The sequence below is a fragment of the Pristis pectinata genome, chromosome 15 (assembly GCF_009764475.1).
Source record: "Pristis pectinata isolate sPriPec2 chromosome 15, sPriPec2.1.pri, whole genome shotgun sequence".
NCBI lineage: Eukaryota > Metazoa > Chordata > Chondrichthyes > Rhinopristiformes > Pristidae > Pristis > Pristis pectinata.
In genome coordinates this window covers 14,824,431-14,844,407 of record NC_067419.1, presented here as the reverse complement: position 1 = coordinate 14,844,407, position 19,977 = coordinate 14,824,431, and the positions used below count along the sequence as shown (strand labels likewise).

The 19,977-nt window shown below is 41.1% G+C and overlaps 1 protein-coding gene across 2 annotated transcripts in view; it reads right to left on the bottom strand.

Moving 5' to 3' along the window:
* scube1 (signal peptide, CUB domain, EGF-like 1) overlaps positions 1-5,731 on the bottom strand; it is a 266,620-nt gene extending 260,889 nt beyond the window's left edge. For both annotated transcript variants that reach the window (XM_052029992.1, XM_052029991.1), the window contains exons 1-2: positions 5,556-5,731; positions 1,950-2,072 (exon numbers count right to left, since the gene is read on the bottom strand). In XM_052029992.1, coding sequence (XP_051885952.1) covers positions 1,950-2,072; positions 5,556-5,643 — 211 coding nt within the window. In that variant the 5' untranslated portion in view covers positions 5,644-5,731. The remainder of the gene's footprint in view (positions 1-1,949; positions 2,073-5,555) is intronic.
* Between the last annotated feature and the right edge of the window lie 14,246 nt (positions 5,732-19,977).

Here is a 19,977-nt window from a genome sequence, read left to right as displayed (position 1 = left end):
AATAAGTTATTATTACATAATGAGACGGGTGTTTACAACTCAATTTTCCTTACTTAACAGGCACAAGTGGCAAGCTACATTTAATCAAGTAAGAACTGAAATAGTTGGATACAAGTCATCCCCATATAAAATGGGTTTCCAACTTTGCTGATGGCTCGCAAAATGTAACTAGAGCAGAACAGAAGCACGTGGCTAAGTCCACAGGCTATAATTTCCAGACCAAAGGCAAACATTTTCCCACCATTTCCCAGGCCACAATCCAGCCAAGAACATCCACAATCCAGCAAGCTGGTATATCTGGCCTCCTGTGATGTACCAGTCACCAATATTCAGATGACCGGGACGAAGAAAACTCCCAGCCAAAGGCTCAGCCATACGCCGTTGGCCGCCTTTCAGATGGGTGAGGCACTTCGCCAATCAACATTCCCATCCACAGAAACTACTGGGATCCTGTACATCCAGATCTCAATTAATATACTTTCCTTCTACCAGACTAATGATAGGAGAAAAGATAGTCAACTTCTGTCATTTAAACTTACTTGCTGCTATTAGTATATGGTCCAAATAGGTACTATCCTGGTCAGACAGAAGCAAGTTGGGCTACTAGAAGAAATCAGTACAGGCAAAAATAAGTCCTTGAAGAATAATGAGTATTTGAGTATTCTCTCAAAGCAGGAGGCATCATTGATTGATTCACCTCTGGTTGCTAAAGTTTTGCTAGCTGCTCGCAGTGCCTCTGCATTTTGCTCATTAAGAAGCCAGCTGGCACTGGTATTTTTTCATTCTCAAATACAAAGTCTTTCAAAAATGTAAGTTACCCAGAGTCCCTCCATCAATGCAAACTATCATTCCATCTACATCTTTTCTTCCGTCTCCAGTTGGTGGACATATTGTTACCCAACAGATTCCTTATCACACTTCTTATAAACTCCAATTAATTTTCCACCTCTCCCACGATCCTAAAATACCCCGAGTGACAAATTATATCATCTGTTACAATTGTGCTTTATGCCACTTTCACCTTTTCTCTGCAGCCGTCCCCAAGAACCATTATCCCCAAACACCTCTCCTTTGATATCCAATAGGACAGAATTGTTTAGCTGGTCTACTTCTATTATCCAATCAACCACATCTAAAGGGTTTAGAAATGTTATAAATATTTGCCTTCTACAGACTTGATTCAATGCGACCAGAAACAGGTAAAGGAACACCACATACAGTATACCCCTCACCACCTTTTCGCCACAACTTTGTGGGCCAAAGGGCCTGAATTGTGCTGTAGTTTTTCTATGTTCCATGTTCTAACATAAAATGCTGGAGGAACTCAGTGGGTCGGGCGGCATCTACGAAGGGAAGTGGACAGTCGATACTTCGGGTCGAGACCCTTCATCTGGACTGCGTCTCACTCTCTTTCCGCCTCTATTTTCCCCCACTCATCAAAACTTTAAAAATTATTTGGCCTTATTCCTGACTGTCTGGTTCTTCCTTCAAGAAGTCTCTGGAAATATATCTGGCATTTATTTCAGTTTCCTGTCCTCCTGCAATTAAGTACCTCCAGGAAAACACCCTGACATGCCCTGGTACATGCACAGTCTGCCCCAGATGAAGAATCAGCTGGGGTGGGGGAAAGAGGGTGCTTTTTCTACGGAGGCGGGGAAGAGGGTTTTTGAGACGGTGGTGGTGGTGGGGAGAGAAGAGGTTGCTTTTGACACCCAACATGCTTTAAAGAGAAAGCGACTTTAAAAATTAAATAGTTAAAAAATTAAATTGTCAACATTCGAGTTAAGGTTTCAAAGTCATTCCACAATGCTTGTATTTGCGCGCATGGGAGGAAAAGCGAGATTCTTACCATGTCCTTGCAGGTAAGGATAACTTGTTTATATAATCACAATTTTAAAATATGTTATTTTGCAATTAAGTACATCAGCAGATATCAGCGTTCAATTTACCTTCACATTGTTTCCCGTCTCCTTTATAACCAGGTTTGCAGATACATTTGTAGGATTTGGGCGTATTTTGGCAGATTGCGTCGATGTGACAGTCGTCCGTCCCGACAGCACACTCATCTAGATCTGGAAACAGATTAGAAACATTTAAGCATCAAAACTCAAATAATCCACCACTGAAGCGTGACACGGACGTAATTCATCAATAGGCACAATTTTCAAGAACAAGATAAAATGATGGCACAAAAGGGAACTTGTCCATCTTGGTATCTGACTGCTGGGCACGCCCACTGCGAACCCTTGCCCTAGTGGACATGTCTCATCCATCTTTCTGCAGAACTCCACTGAATTCTGAATGTTGGAAGGAAGTTGCAGATGTCTGCACGGTTTGCAAACTGACTTTGGACTCTTGCTTTGTCATAACTAAACCGATTTCAATATAACGCAGGAAATGACTAAAGCTGAGAGACAAATTAAATATTCACACCGAGACTGGTCTGCGGCGGCACTTCTGCCCCACGAACCCCCTCTCACAACTACTTTACCTGCATACTTCTCTCTATTTACCTGAAAAAAATATCCGTTTAACACAGAATTTTCCAGCACAGCTTCAGTAAATATGCAAAAATTCCCACCCTGAGTTTACATGTTTATTTCTATTACATAAATCAGATCCTCAGCCAAAGGCATTTAAACTATAATCGCGTCCCTGATCACGTTCACTTTGTACAGTGGAGCGAATCTTATCACTTTGTGAATTAGTGCTCAGATAAACCATATGGGAAAAGATTAACAATTCACACAGAACTAAACTTGCATTCTGTAATGCTTGGTACGAAACTACCCAAAATTCATGCATTTTATATATAAAACGGAGCCATACAGATCCGAGACACGAGTGCCCCTGTAGATCAAGACTGGAACTAGAACCTAAACTTCAGTAAAAGCGTCCGTGACATCTAACAAAAACTATAATTAATGCAACTAAGATAACTATTATCTAGGAAGCTCGTCCATTCGGCAAGGATCTGATTTAGGTCTTTGGACTGCCGAATCCTGCTGCTCTTTTTGAATTATTTCTAACAAAGTGTGATATGCTCCGATTTGCACAAGTTCAATTAATGATGTGAAGCTATTGGTTAAAAGTAGTTTATATCCGCCAGTGCGTCGAAGATCAGCTTCACCGTCTCCAGTCGAGTGGTATTCCCATGGGGCCAATATTACAAACGAATGGGCGGAACAAATGTGCAGCTTGCGAGTAATCAGTGTGACAGTGCAATGTTATTTTACGGTTGCTGAAGGCCAAACACTGACGGGGCAAGAACAACAAACGTGCCGAACTACAGAGCAATGTCTTATAAATACAAACCTCCCCGTCTCATAAAAAGAACGCCGGGAGGGCTGTATAAAAGTTAAAAAAAAAGGACTAGTCTTTCTGCAAAACTGCCCTCTTCCGTGGTCTTAGCATACTGGATGTTGAACTTCATAAGTAAATTGGGGTAATTAAGAGGCAATGTTGCGTTAAATTATGATTATTGTTTAAATCTGCCTTATAGTTGGCAGGCACAGCTTTTCTTTCATCTCTCGTTAATAAATGAAGCCAAACCTCCATAGCCTGCATAACATATAACGTCCATCACGGATATATAGTCTTTATCCGAACGGATATATTGGCTCAAAACGTTGCGACCCCTAGGGCAATGATATTAGCAAAGGAGCATTTTTTAATTCATCTGTTTATATGCATACTCCAGCAGTGCTGTCAAAAAAAATAGAATTTGCTGACTGTTATTAACATAGGTCTATTCAGTTAAAATATTTTAACTTCTTCAAATTTGCTTCAATAATAATGATTATGGCTCATTTTGCGTTAAATACAAAATACTACCTTCAAGGCAATTCTGTTATTTACGGCTGAATCCAATATGCCATTCAACTTTGCAAGCATTTTCTTTGGAAACTGGCGATTTGCGTTTTGCAAGTTAATTAAAAATAATAAATAATTTAAAGTGCAGCGATTTTGCAGTCCGATTTGAATTGCCAATCTGCTGAGAAGTGTCGCATCATTATAGCGCCCGCCTTCAGGTACCCAGCGCTATTGATTGATGGATTACTGTCAATAAAGCGGCTGCAGTTCCTAGATTTTGACTGGTAATCGATTTATTCGCAGATTCATTATCCATCTGCGCCGGGGACGACTATTGTCTTTAGCTCTTCAGTCAGTATAGCCTTCGAGGGCAAATACGAAAATTGGGCAGGCATTACAAACGTAGCCATAAACTACCGGGCGAATTATTACTGCATCTGTAGTAATGTAATAAGATAGTCTGTGTGAAGGGTTCATTGATGCCGGATTTAATAGATTGCAATTGCCATGACAATAATGACAATTTAATGAGCGTTTAAACGTTACGGGAGTCTTTAATGAGTACGACCTCCTTTATTCATAGACTGTTAGTCGCCCCCTCCCCCTTTACGGAAACCACCGATTTTTTTTAAAAAAGGAATCAATTGAATCAGCCGGCTCAGTCAAGTCTAAACTGAGTTTCAGCTAAATGAACTCGGCAATCCGAAACTGCACTCCAACAGCAGACGTTTGCAGTGAAGCGGAAAAGAAAAAGTGCCTTGTCATATTTTGACTCATTATCAAGTACTCCTCTCATATGGTTTCCCCGAACTTGACAGCTGGGTTCCTTGGCACCGCCGACGCCCTCGGAATTAAACTGCAAATGAGTCCAAAGGGGGCTTTTCATTAGGACTGGAGGGGGTCACTCCTGTGTGTTAACCAATAAGTAAAATATCCCTTTCTCTTCAGGGGATATTTGCCGGGATACAAACATGCAGAATACTCTAGAATTTCGTGCCATTTTAACTCTTTAACTACTGCAACCTTGAAAGTATATATAGTGTACAAACACAAAGACCAAACAACTTATTTATAATTAATAACATCTCCGAATACACGTATCTGTCATGGTCTATCAAAAGCAGCAAGAATATTAGGATAGCCATTCCATCCGGACTTTCAGAATAATTTCACTATGCAAAAGTTAAACAATGATCAAACATCACAAACTTTATTAAAGCCCTGAATCCTTGGTATCCAAAAAACTCGGAATTCGAATTAGGAGGGGAAGAGCCATTATATTAAATAAGCATTAAATGACATTGGAGCTGTTAAAACTTGAAAGCAGACCCACATTAGCATTAAAATACAAAACGGCCACAATTAAAAGAACCGAAAGAAAATGCTTACTCCTTTGTTCCTTTTCCCCCCAGGTACTGTATTCTGTTCCTTGACTAGCAATAAAGTATCGCGCTGATGGAGTGTTAATGACTTCAGAAAGTTGCAAATATTTTCTTGCACATAAGGATTAGCTGCAGATTTGAACATTATGGAAAGACGCAACTGAAATCTGTTGAAGTGCTTCAAAACCCATCGATGTAAAAGAAGATTCCTACCATTGGTTGGTTGGCAACATAATATTTTTCACATTACTACAACTGACAAACACTCACTCACCCTCAGTAAAAATAAACAGAATGAAATTCCCCCTTTAACAATTTGCATTAAATGGTAACAGAATGTTCAAATTTCGGAACTCTTACCTACAAGCCCACTAGTTCCCAAGGACCGACAAGTATTTAACAGGACGAAAAACAAACAAAAGTGCCATGAAAAACAAACAGTCCCCATAATGATATGATTCGATCCTCGGTGTTTCTTTGATAAGACGCGTTTGGACTGAGAAATTGACGAGCTGACAGCCTCATTTTCATGCGAGAACGTCAGGGCACCGGCGCGGGCGCGAGCCGGACATTCCCGCCGCGCTCCAGCGCGGGTGCACGCCTGACCAATGGTGTGGCGCGGGGGGGGGGGGGGGGGGGAATCCGACGCGGGCGCGCCGGGCGTCCGGGCGCGCGCGCGGCGGGACTGGCTGCGGGGAGCCCGGCGCGCGGGCGGCCGGGCCAGGATTCGATAATGGAACGTGGTCTCCCCGGCACGCGCAGGGTCCAGCCTCCCCCCCCAATTGATGACAGCGGCTCCACCCCTCCCTTCACCACCCCCCCCCCCCATCCCATCTGCGTGTGCCCGGAGCTAAAGGTTGCGATGCGCGTCTGCAAAAAAAAAAGTGCGAGCTTTGTTTCTGCATGACCGGCCGAGATCGGTGGGGTGAGGCTTTCCTCGCAGCAGGAGCGCACTTGCAAAGGCGCGAGTTCGGTTCTGAATGGTGAGCTTTGCACCGTTCTCATCCCTCCAGAGCAAAACTACAGGGAGCTTGCCTGTTTGTCCTGCGGAGTGGTGGGTCATTGCAACGGTCTCTTTGTACTGCTGCAATGTCTTAGTGCTCCCGAAACTGGACTACTGAGATGACACTTGTCCCTATTCTACCGGCTGGCAGCGGATTTGCGTAAAATCTCCCCTTTGCCTCATCTCCCCCATTATCTTGGCGACTGCCGGGATTACAATCCGTTGGCGAGGAATTTCTAGAACTCTGCCAATTGGAGTCGACAAGCGTCAGTGTCCATCTCCTTGACAACTAAAGGGGAAGTCGTGTGATTTTGTCCCGGAGGTCAGAACAAAGGAGTATGGTTTAACTTGAAACAAATAGATTACAGATAGTTACCTTGACATAGGTTTCACGGGCATGTTGAGTGGTCTATTTAAACGGACGGTGGTAAACCAATCGCCAGTCATTTCCAATGCCACATTCATCACTAATCCAGTGATGGTTTCAGAGTTAAGTATCCAATAACTTGAGTCAATTAAAGCTTCTGAAAGCAGATCAATAAGAAGAGATGGAAGGGTATCATCAAAGTTACTGACTTATTTGCAGCATTGAATTCCCTGAGCTGCGAGGGAGGGGGAATCGCACAAAACACACAGGAGAGATGAAAGCTACTAATTTCCCCCGAGGTAACAATTAGATCAATGTGCTTGGTCCCGAGTTAAAGACATTAATTTTGCGTGCACTGCGTGGACATATTTAACTATTTGTTGTAGGTTCACGTCCTACAACTTTTGGATATTCTGATAAATACGTTGAAAAAACTGTGTTTTGAACGAACAACTCTGAACATCAAATTCCCAAAATATAGAAGTATCATTAAATCAGCATGCTATTAGGCAACGTTTATAATTCCACCGGAAACACACTTATCATTGTGACTACTTTATGTTCCAAAAATTACTTTTATATTTCTTTAGGTCCCAGGTCGTCAACGTTTTCTCGAGTAGTGAAGGTTACTAACTTCGATCCCAGTTCACGTTACAGGCATCTGTCACAAATTCCTCTGGAATAAGGTTTGGATTGAGACTTATCAAAGGTACTTATCAAAGGTATTTACCTGAAAAAGAAAGTTTATTTTATATTTTGCAGAGATAAATCCAACAAAAGTATACGGCAAGACAAAGAAACACATATTAGAGAGCGACCAAAAGTTGGCCAAACAGTTGGAGAACGATAGCGTGCTGCTAGTTTGGAAGGATTTTAGAGGCTAGTTGGTTACAGGCGGAATGGCCGGTTCTGGGGTGAAGAGATGCACAAGGCAGAGACAGGACGAAAAAGGTGGGAAGGCTGGGTACAAGTCACTTCAGCAAACATGGGAATTTTAACTCAGATGCATTGGAGGACCAAGAACCAGGAGGAACTCAGCAGTGTTTTTCATCTAGATTCCAGCATCTCTAGGACCAAGAACCTAACGCGGGACACAAGGACAGAAGTGATGGAAGACCAGGAATAGAAAAAAAAGAATCTGGGGGAAGATTAAGGTTACAGAGTAATGAATGGAAGCTGGGAGTTGTCCAGTCTGGGGTATTTAGATGGACGGTGTCAACAGAGGTGAAGTCAACTGGCCTTCTATGCTGGCAAGTTTTGTAGGAGCCAGTAATATGCAGAGGTTGCAAGTAATCAAATTCCCCGTGAGACAGTGGCCAGGGCGGATTGCAATTGGCAGTGAGGATATCGAATTTGTGACGGGAGCCACATATGGTTCGGTTAAACCGTGGCTAACTGGTGGAAAGCTCTCATTATCTAAACCTAGCCGAAAATCAGACTGAGCAAGTAATCTGCTGACAGGTTTGATAGGGATCAAGTCAGATAATTTTCAGTGGAGCTGGGTGTGTACCTTCATGTACAACCAATTTCTGGATGTTGGGGGCAGTTTACAGATGAGGAAAGTAGCAAGAGAAATTCTTTAGCTGATCCGATTAGTGGTGGGAGGAAGCAAGACTTGAGGTGCGGAAATGAGGATACACCAGTTCTCCAGATTTTCTGGATTATATTGGATTGGGTTACCACTGTAAACCAATCTTGAACAGCTCCATTGAACAGAGGGTGTTGGGGGGGGGGGGGGGGGGGGGGGGAGCTGCTGATGAAGTCAAAGGTAAACGGTGCAACTATTGAAAAAAATGCAAGCACTTAATTACTAATAAGTCTACTTGCAGCCGTGTGCTTTTTAACTATTCAAGGCAATACTAATTGAGGGTATGAAAGGGAGCTCTGTGTCTACACTTTTTAAAAAAAAGTTGAAAGTGTTCTTGTTATCTCGTGTTGAATGCAATTGTTCTCCTGGCCAATTAACGAGTTCATTAGAAAGTGAAATCGCAAATGTAAATATTGTCCTATTCTTTGTAATTAAAGAGCCATTATCCATTTAACCGAGGCGGTTTCCACATGCAGGTGGAACTCCAGTTTGTTTATTCTCCTGAAATGGAAAATTGCATCAGGACATTTGTTTCAGTTCAAGCCCTTGCAGAGATCAGAAGGAGCCGCCAGCTCAGTTTATTTTAACAAGTCTTGCAGGTTTCCCTTGGAGCGTGTCGTACACAAGAGACAAAACTTCTGCTGCTATAATTGCATCCATATACACAAAACATCTTTTGCTTCCGCTATACCTTTCACCATCCAACCTGATTGATTTTGGTCTCCGTTTGTACACATCTTAATGCTTTCATTAGTGTTGTAAATGACTACAGCTCTAAAGCCTTAAAGCGAGACAGTTCAAAAATCAGCAGTGAAGATAAATACAGGTGTGAATTTTTAAAAATCGCTTTAATGTGTAAACCGTCGTGCTTTCCTAACAAACGTAGTCACTTTTAGTACAGCATTTTATTCGACCCTAATCATGTGCAATAAAGATATTAAAAAATAGTATTCCGGTATGCAGAACGCATCAATATACCGCTACTTATTAAACGTCAATTGAAACATACATAGCAACGGGCGTAAAAGTAATAACGTACTAATTTTAATTGCACGACGTGTACACAATACAACGAGAATGTGTGTAAACCGAGTGAATAATGCGCGCTGAATGAATGAACCATTACTAACATTGCTTTTCCCACGCTGCGACCAGGCAGTGTCCCTTGGAACTGTTGAAGCCGGGCGCCACCTGCCGATGACCAAAGCGGGGTTCAATTGAGTTACAGGTGGGAGCAGCACAAAAACATTACATGCGCGATCGATCAAAGCTTGCAGAAATACAGAGACGTTTAGAAAAAACATTCAGCGGAGGAAAGAAAGATGTTTTAATCTGCTGGTGGAATTCTACCAGTCATATTGTTAGAACCTTATCACAATGAAACCATCATAATTTTATAAGCCGAACAGATGTTGCCGTGGGCACATTGTCGTATTAAAATGTAATTTTATGATTGTTAATTCTTCGATCCAGCAGCGGGCTTCTGGAATCGGGAAGTTACAAAGGTATCTTGTACAAAAATCTACTAAATAGTGTTTTATTTTTAATTCTCCGTGAGTGGGAGTGGCAATGGACGTTTAGCTGCTGTTCTGCTAAAATAACAAAAAAAAATAAAAGGATGTGTGTCAAATTAAAAGGTGGCTGGAGATGCATTCGTCTGACTGGTATCACTTCGCAGAAAACGGATCTTGTCGGATTGTTTGAAAGAATCATTCAACCCCTGGTTGACATTTCGTTTCAGTGACGACTTATGTTTTGTGAATATAGAATGCCGTTCATGTTTCCTTTAACCGTGACAACTATTCCACAATATCAATAATAAAAACTTTTAATAACTTAATGTTATAATCCTTCCGCCTACACACACATTATATAAATACATCTGTATTGAACTAAAGCTTTGTGTCAGGGCTGGGTATCGCGACGCTAATGGGTTCCATCGTGATCGGCGCATTCAGAGCACTTCATTACTTCAATACAAAGGAAGAATGGCGCGATTGAAGAGTTCTCCAGGGGAGAAAGGCGTGAAAATCACAGAAACGTCTGCTCACTTTAAAAAAAAGTGTGGATTTACTAAATGGAAGGCGGCGGGAGGCCTCAGACGCACCAAGCTCCATTCATCAAGCCCATGGTGTTGAGAAAGGCCCCATACAATCCCCTTACCAATGACGGTATAATAAAACAAGGCAGAGGGGGTTTTATTCCCCTCTCCCGAGAAGATCAGTGCAATCCGCGTTTTGAATGAAGGGTAGCGAACTGTTTAAATTGTTATTTACATTTCCAGCTGTTTAACTAGCGATTTGTCCATCTTAATGGCTCTTTAAGCTTTTAAACAGGAAAATAGCCATTCTCATGATTCAGAAATGAAACCAGGGTTACTTCAGTCTCCGTCCAATCGTAAAAAAATAAAGGTCAGATCTATCTTCCAAGCATCCCAACACCACACAACCATCCTCCGTTGCATCTTTTTGTCATCGAGAAAAGGTAATTTCATTTCCAGGAAACAATTTTCAAGTCTGGTGTTTCCTGAATGTGTTTCACCTTGGGTTGTCAAAAGCGTTTAAGTTTCTTCGCAAAATCGGAAATCAAGTCATCTGAAGGCTAAATTCCTCTAAATGCAGAATATTGGCGGAGATACAGTTTTGTCTTTTTTTCTGGAAATCGTGAACTATATAAGATTTATGCAAGTGACCTCTGGGATTTTGTCAGCCGCAGGATCAATAAATCAGAATCATGTGCTGTAAAATACCATCTTTAACGCTTCTGATACAACTAATGTACTACGTATATATTTTTAAAAAGTAGAAAAATCAAACTGTATAGCCCAGTGTTGGCAAAAACGCCACAAGGACAGCTGCAAATAAAAGAAAAGCCTCTCTCACTTGGCTTAACGTTCTGGGAATGTTGAACGGCACAGAGACAGATAAATACAGGGTCAGCCCTAAGTAGATAGCACTCGTCACGTGAAAAAGGGGACTGGTATGTCTTACGTTAAAGGACAAAGAGTTGCAGCGCACACTGAACACGAAGAGTAGAGATGTTCAGAAAGTAAACTAAAAGTATGATCAAAGATAAGAATCATGAAAGGAGGTGGGGTTGGTGGCAGATGTGAGGAAATGGAGGACGAATTTTGGAGGGTGGGTTAGTGAACGTGTAGCCACCAACAGGGCCAGGAGACGTGGAGTGCAAGAAGAGGAGATAATCCATGCAGGGATATTAAAGCAAGAGATCATCCGGTAATTCCGGTGAGATCTGCAGTGGTGTGCTCGCCAATTCAAACCATTATCCGTGGCGTTCCTTTAGGTTTATGCCCCTGGGTTGAAAGCTTTAAGGTCAAAATGCCAAGATGCACTCCTGGGCGATGGAGATGTTACTTATGAGGAAAATAATTATAGGCAATGATTGTGGGGAGATTTTATGCTCTGATGCTCGTGTGCATTGGGACAAAGTACTCATTTTTAGTGGCATGCATCAAGGAGTAAAGGTTTGACCGTTTGGTATTCTGACTTGGAAGACTATGGGTTCAAGACCCTTTCCAGAAATGAGCATGAAGCCTGCATTGGCACTCCAATTAAGTACTTGTTAATTTAGAACAACGTGCATTTGATCATTGGGAGCCTCAGTTTGCCCAATGTGGTTTCAGTGTTTTCTGCAAAGGGGTGGGACAATGAATTGAGCTGCTGCCTCATAGTGCCAGAGACCCAGGTTCATTCCTGACTGCAGGAGCTGTCTGCATGGAGTTTGCACATTTTCTCTGTAATTGCATGGATTTCCTCTGAAGACATGTGATTTGGGAGTTAATTGGCCACTGTAAATTATCCTGAGTGCACAGGTGGAAACAATGGGTGGAGTTGATAATGTGGAGCAAAAAAAGATTAGTGTAAGTGTGTGACTGATGATCAGTGTGGATTCAGTGGGCTGGAGGGACTGTTTCCATGACGTATCTCTCTATGAGTCCATGTAAAATAATTTGAGCAGCAGAGCCATCAAAGAGCATCGTGCTTCCATAATGACCTCCTGTATCCTCAAAAATATGATGATCAAACGTAGAAGTTGGATCAGAGGAAGATACGGCACAGAAGCAGGCCATTCAGTCACTTGTAAATCTACCAGTTCTTTGATAGAACTACTTAAGTAATGCAATCGAGTAATTAAGTATTTATGGGATTTATAACTCTGCAGTGCTTTTCTCTGAGTTTCTGTCATTTCCTTTACAGGCAGTGTATTTCAAATCTCAACCACTTGCTGCTATTAAAACAAAAACATGTTTCTTCATGTTACTTTTGACTCCATCACCAGTCTCCTTAAATCCAGGATGCTAAACATCCTGCCACTGAAAACAATTTCACTTTATCTGGACATATTATTATTAGTTTGAATACTTCCTTCAAATTCCTTTGTAATCTTTTCTGCTTGAAGGAGAGTAACGCCAGCTTCTCCAGACATTCCACATAACCATGGGATGATTCAAGTAAGTCTTCTGCCCTCTGTCCAAAACTGTGACATCCTTTTGATGCACAGTGTCCAGAGGTGAACAAAGTATTCCTTCCTCGGCATAATATAGTTCTAGTGTAACTTCCTTATTTTGTACTCTGTTGCTCTAATAGAATCACGTGGTAACAAACAAAAAAATAAATTATTTCCCCTCTCCACTCTCAGTCCTAATGCAACTGAAACATCAGCAATTCCTTTACCTTAACCTGCTGAGTTCCTCCAGCAGATTGTTTGCTGCTCCAGATTCCAACACCTGCAGTCTCTTGTGTCTCTATATCATGTGGTACTTCTGAAAGATCATATAAGCATCATGCACACTACCCTTATCAATCTTCTCTGTTACTTCTTCAAACTACTAAAAACTCACTCAACAACTAATCATAAACCTTTGCATTTTTCTTCCAATGATGGTTATATAGTTGGATGAAATGGTAGCTTTCCTATGTAGGTATGCCGTAGGTTCAATGGTAAATCTAACCTAGGGCATAGCTATAGGAAGGTATAGGTATATGACTGCCTTTATATGTGTTGATGAATGCCCCTTCCTCTGGAAGACGTGAATTTGGAAATATTGTCGCTGGCATCCACAACTGCCCGCTCCTTTACTACAGCATTACAGAACAAATGATTCTTCCTGTGGCCTTAAAGTTGAAGAGTCTGTGACATTTTGTTATTGGTATTGTTGCATTGACAGTCAATCCATGTTACCTGAGCAGGACACCTGAGATACTGAAATATTTCAGGTATTGAAAGGAATTTAATCTCAGCTGGATGCTGAAATAGTGCCCAGTATACCTAAATCTTTGTCATTAATACATATCAAAAAGAGCTACTAACAACCCCGGTGAACAGAGCTGTATAATTCCCTCCAGTCTGAAAAGCAACTATTGGAAACAACTACTCATTCATCACGCATTTATATGTGCGTGTTTATATATTACAGTCATTCATCATGCTGCAATATAATTGCTGGATAGGGTTCCACCACAGCAGTATGTGGTACACTGAAGTGCTGATGCTTTGTGTTTTTGGCTGTCACCATCCACGTCCACTGTTGGTAAAACTTACAAAACCCAAGCCTTTAGTAAGTGGTTCCCTTCTGCTGATCTGTGTTTCTACTACTCATAATTCATTATTTGATCTCTTTAAAATTTCAGGTTCAGCTTGGTTAAATATACATCATCATTTTATATGTTTCTTCAACTGCAGAATGCCCCAGTCACTCGACTAAATTAATCTTTTAAAAAATTTTGCACTGAAGATTTTTTTCCCTGCTTTTGAGTGGTGTGACATGATCCATCCACTGGTATAATATATTTAGATTGGTTCCACATCAAGATTCATGAACAGAGATGTGCTCCCTGATGTTAGAATAATAGAATTTCTGATATCAGCATAAGGTTATTAGACCAACGAGGCCTCTTTTGCAGTGATCAGCTTCATTTACACGCATTCTCTCCAATTCCCCAGTTCATTTGGGATTCAGAAGTGCACTTATTCAGCTCTTTAGTTATATGATCCTTTTAAATGGCCTCCTCATTAATTTATTCCACAACACTCTTCCCACTTCCCTGAAATAGTTCGTGCACACCTTCATTCCCACTTGTAGTTTTGTAATTATTAAACTGTCCCGCTTTACATGATGAACCATTTGCCTGCACTGAACTCTTTTTCTTAAGAAAATCAAACTCTATTAACCTTCTTCACAATTTAAAATTCAGAACTTTCATCGTGCCTACTCTGTCCTTTTCCGTCCTTATAAACATAATGACTTGCTTCCCTCATAATGGCTAAAGAAATTTGGCATGTCCCCTTTGACCCTCACCAATTTTTATCAATGCACCATAGGAAGCATCCTATTCGGATGCACCGTGGTTTGGTCTGGCAACTGCTCTGCCCATGACCACAAGAAACTGCAGAGAGTTGTGGACACAGCCCAGTACCTCATGGAAACCAGCCTCCCCTCCATGGACTCTTGTCTATACCTCTCGCTGCCTTGATGTAGCAGCCAGCATAATCAAAAACCCCACCCACCCTGGACATTCTCTCTTCTCTCCTCTCCCATCGGGCAGAAGATACAAAAGCCTGAAAGCACGTACTATCCCGCTGAAGGACAGCTCCTATCCCGCTGTTATAAGACTATTGAATCGTTCCCTAGTACGATAAAATGGACTCTTGACCTCACAATCTACCTTGTTATGTCCTTGCACCTTATTGTCTACCTGCACTGCACTTTCTCTGTAATTGTAACACTTTATTCCGCATTCTGTCATCGCTTAGCCTTGTACTACCTCAACGAACTGAGTAATGAATTGACCTGTATGAACGGTATGCAAAACAGGTTTTTACCTCGGTGAAATAATAAACCAATTTCCATTTGAGTCCTGAGATGGCTGATGAGGTTAATGTGTGACCCATGGACTCCACCTCAGTTGGAGCAGGAGGTGCTGGACAGGACAGGTGGGTGGAAAGCTTCTGGAGGTGGTGCACACCTTTCTCCCTTTATGCAGGGTTCTGCATGCTCCCAGTGGATAGACTTGAGGTATTCAATGCCACCTTGAATGCTCCTTCTCCATCTTGAGCAGTCATGGGCCAGGATTTTCCAGGAATCAGTGGGGATGTTATAATTTCTCATGGAGGCTTTGAGAACATCCTTGAATCTTTTCCTCTGCCATCTGATTAACTTTTGCCATAATGGAATGGAGTGCCTGCTTTGGGATCTGGTGTCAGGCACCTGAACAAAGTGGCTTTCTTGATGGAGCTGGCAGATTGTAAGTAACGTTTCAGTGCTGGGAACGTTGGCTTGGCACAGGATGCTGACATTACCTGAAGAACAAATGGTTTGTGGAAAGAGTGCAGGAGGTTCAGCATCTCATTGATAACCATGACAGGCGCAGATTCTTCCGCACTGTCAACACCATGTATGGCCCAAGCACCAAGGGCCTAACCTGCTGGGAATCTACCCCTGTACCAGTTTAAAGGCAACAATAAAAACTTTCCTACCATTTTTTCCATAAATATATTTGGTAGATAATTGAGCCTAAGGAACAAGGAGTATACCAGATTCTGTCTCTAGTGAGTCTGACTTACATGATTTTGACTGAGGTGGGAGAAAACGAGTAACTTTTGAATAGGGGAGAGCAGTCACTTCTGATCTCAATTTATCAACCTCAGTACAATTGGTGGTGTATGGGATTTGATGGAATGAAAAGAAAACAACCTATATTTATGTAGGATATTTCATATACTGGTATGTCCTGTCTCATTTCAAAGCCAATGAGGTAATTCTGAAGGTAGTCCATGTCATAATGTAGACAAACACAGCGGTCGATTAGCACACAGGAAGATCTCACAAGGAGCATTGTGATAATCGACCTAATTATTCCTAAAAGTAGTGTTGGTTAACAGATAAAACACAAAGCAAATTGTCAAGCACTTTTTCAAATACTGTCATGACAACCACCTGAGTAGGTAAACAAAACAATAATGTAATCCAAAAGATGGAAGTATTTTTGGTGTTGGATGAGGACAGGTAGGCTTGACTGTAATGGTTGAACAGTCTACTGATCTGCCAGGAGCTTATTGTATGGTTGAAGAGACTGAAATTGCTGCTCCAGTTCCTACAGATGGATTCATAAATTTATCCATTATATTTCCTAAATCTCTCCATATACTGCACCATATATCACGTTGACTCATGTTCCTTTTAACCCAGATTAAGTTATACTTGTGATATTGACCCACAACATTTAGCCATTTGAAAAGTTTCCTGAACTATCTTTCTGAGTCTGGCTGCAATGTTTCCGTTAGCTATTTCTGTACTTATTTTGGTATCATCTGCATATTCAGAACTTTTTTTCTAATAATGGCCACGCCCAAACTGTGTATTAATTATTTTTTTAAGTGTTTGAAGTGGTAAGGGATATAAATCATTCTCGATCCAGTCAACAACCTGAAGAGTCTCCATCTATCATTAATCTGGTTTTTCAGTTTTTAATTTAGATTTAGATCTCTTTATTAGTCACATGTAGATCGAAACACACAGTGAAATACATCTTTTGCGTAGTGATTTTGGGGGGCAGCCCGCAAGTGTCGCCACGCTTCCAGCACCAACATAGCATGCCCACAACTTCCTAACCTGTACGTCTTTGGAATGTGGGAGGAAACCGGAGCACCCAGAGGAAACCCACGCAGACACGGGGAGAACGTACAAACTCCTTACAGACAGTGGCCGGATTTGGACCTGGGTCTCTGGTGCCGTAAAGCGTTACGCCAACCGCTACACTACCATGCCTACCCTACACTACTGCACTACCGTGCCTGCTTTCCATCCAAAACCATGCATTAGCATCTTTTTAAGATTCCTTACCTTAACCATAAACTGTAGATAACAATAGATTCTGATAATCCCTTGCCGAATACATAAGTAACGTGCAGCATCCATTGAGATTGAGCTATTATGATTTTTGAGTAAAATTACCATTTCAAAGCAGTGTTTTAAATACGCGCACTGAGGGTCTGGTCCATTGCACCATGTCTAAGATGTAACTGAAGTTCGTATCTTGGACATTTTGCAGTTGCATGCACTGTCATGTGTGGCTGAGGCCACATGGCAAAACGTTCCGGTGATTCCTCAAGGGAAACTTAACAAAATGTCAATGCACAAAAATGGGCTGGAAACTATTTTATAAAGCAATCTTTGATAGCACGATAATGTTCTCTTTTTTTTGAGCAAGTATGTGCCTAACCTGTCACTTGACAACTATTTCACCTTATTTGCACATCTGTTGCATAAGCTGTAGTCAAGGTGACCAGACATATGTCTGGCGTTTCAGCTGAAGCCGAGTAATGACTAGTGCACATTCTATCCTTAAGAAAATGCTGCGCACCTTCAAAGGAATTTCGGATAATGGAAGCTCTTTTGTTCAGGATTCTGGCATCTATTGTGGCTCAATCAATTTGGGTGATGTGTGCATCGAATGGTTCATATGTAAATGTCTTTTTAAGGATTTAAGCTTCATTATAATTGAATAAGAACTTTGGTTAATTCTGTAGCTTCTATGTATAAGTATATATTTTTTAATTTGTTTAAAGAATCATGGATTTGATACTCCAGATAATTAACAAATTTTCATAATGACAAAAAACAAAATAAACAAACAGTACAACTATAGATCTGAGCGAACCTTTAGAACTTAAAGAAACTGGGTGTCGGGAACCAAAAGAGATTTATGACAAATTGAACTCAGCTGAATGAGAACAGCAAACTTTCAAATTCATACAACATCGCCCACTTTGAAGGCATCCTCCAGAGGAAAATACAGGTGTCTCTTCTTATTGAAATTAACCGTCACTTTGCAGAATTACAAGACAACTCTGCTGCAGTGAACTGACAATTTTTGCATCACATCAGCATTAAAAACTGCAGAATCACTGAGGAGAAAAATCAGCTTGAGAACTTAGTCTAATGCCTTGGTTTTCACAATTTGTAACTGCAAGCGCTGGTAGTCTTGGCAGGTAAAGCATCCATTGAGTTAGCCTATTTGTATAGACTGCTACTTTTCATAGTTAATAGAAATCAATTAACTTTAAATTTTAGAAAGTAAGTAGCACCTTCGAAACATTCATCATTCTTCCCTAGTTGCGGAATGATAATATTGAGGGAGCAAATCAAAAATGTTTATAAAAGCAGTGTAAAAGTTGCACTTCTCCATATTCCAAGCCACCAATTGTGTCCCAGTACAGGGGACATAAGTACAACAAGGTTGGCTTTGGTTTCTTATGCTGCAGTGAATGGAGTATAACCACAGTCTTCTCCTATCAGGTTAGGTCACGAATGAAGGTTGACAAACTCCCAATACCTAGAACATCAGTAAATATCTGACTCTGTCTCTGTATTACAGTTCAACCCACCTCCCCACCCCTCCCCCCACCACCACCACCACCATCACTGCCTCCCCAACTTTCTCAAATGAAAAGAATTAGATGTGAAACAGAAAGCTATAAGACTTTGTCCTTCTCCCAATATGGTTCAAGGGAAGATGTATGCCTAGGAATACGATTGCTAGAAAGTGAACCTGGGACATTTCACTTTGTATTCTAGGGAGTGTGGACTTGTATTTGCCAATGTAACAGCCAAAATATTTTTTATAAAACTGATTTGTCAAATCTGGAATGTTAAAGAGGTGGTTGCTTTCGGTAAGAGTGTATACACCTTTAAGTGCAAGGTTTAAATTACCTAAAGATGTTAGAAAAGGGAAAAGTTATGAGTTCTTAAAAAAATTTTTTAGAATTTTATTTACAGCGTGGTAACAGGCCCTTCCGGCCCAACGAGTCCGCGCCGCCCATTTTAAACCCAAATTAACCTACCCCTACGTCTTTGGAATGTGGGAGGAAACCGGAGCACCCAGAGGAAACCCACGCAGACACAGGGAGAACGTACAAATTCCTTACAGTCAGTGACGGGAATCGAACCCCGATCGCTGGCGCTGTAATAGCATCGCGCTAACCGCTACGCTACCGTGCCGCCCATGTTGCAATCCATGTTACTCCAGACAGCATAACTATACTAGTTTGTTTATTTTTCAAGTAGCTGGAATCCAAGCCCAGTTTCCTCAATGCAGTCCTTTTCAGAGTTTGCAGAACAATTCTTAACAATTTCTATCTGACTATTTGTTAAAGTGTAAATAATCATATCGCATGGGTTTTGTGAACTGAACTGGGCAAGTGATTCTGCTGCCATTGTTTAGGATCTTATGCTCTTATGGAAATGTAAGTATATAGCATTGTACTATGACATAATTACTGCTGCACAACTGCTTGATAAATGAATTCTATATGGCTATAATCCCCTTATATGACTACTTAACCACAGATTTTAAAACAAAAAAATTACACATTTTATTTTTTGAGAACTTTGTTTGTATTTCAGACCACAACATCCAGGCAAAAACATCTGACAGTACAAACGGAGAACATCCATGGCAAATAGTTCTCCAATTAGTCTACATTTCCCACTCTATCCCAATGCCCTTGCAAACGTTAATGTTTTCATTGCACTATTTTGAAAGTTACTGCTGAAAATAAATCTCCTCTGTTTCTTTTGCTAATTCCCTTAAATCTTGAAACATATTCACCTTTTACCAACCCTCCCTCACTCACACAAACTCCAACCATGTCACTCTACCCACGATCCAACCAGTGACAACGTTTTAGAGACAGGCAGAAACTTGGTAGTATACTGACTGAGAACATGTTTTAATCTGGTCCAGTATAACAGAAACAATGATTTGTAGTAATGTAGTACATTTATTGAAACAAAGCATCCTGG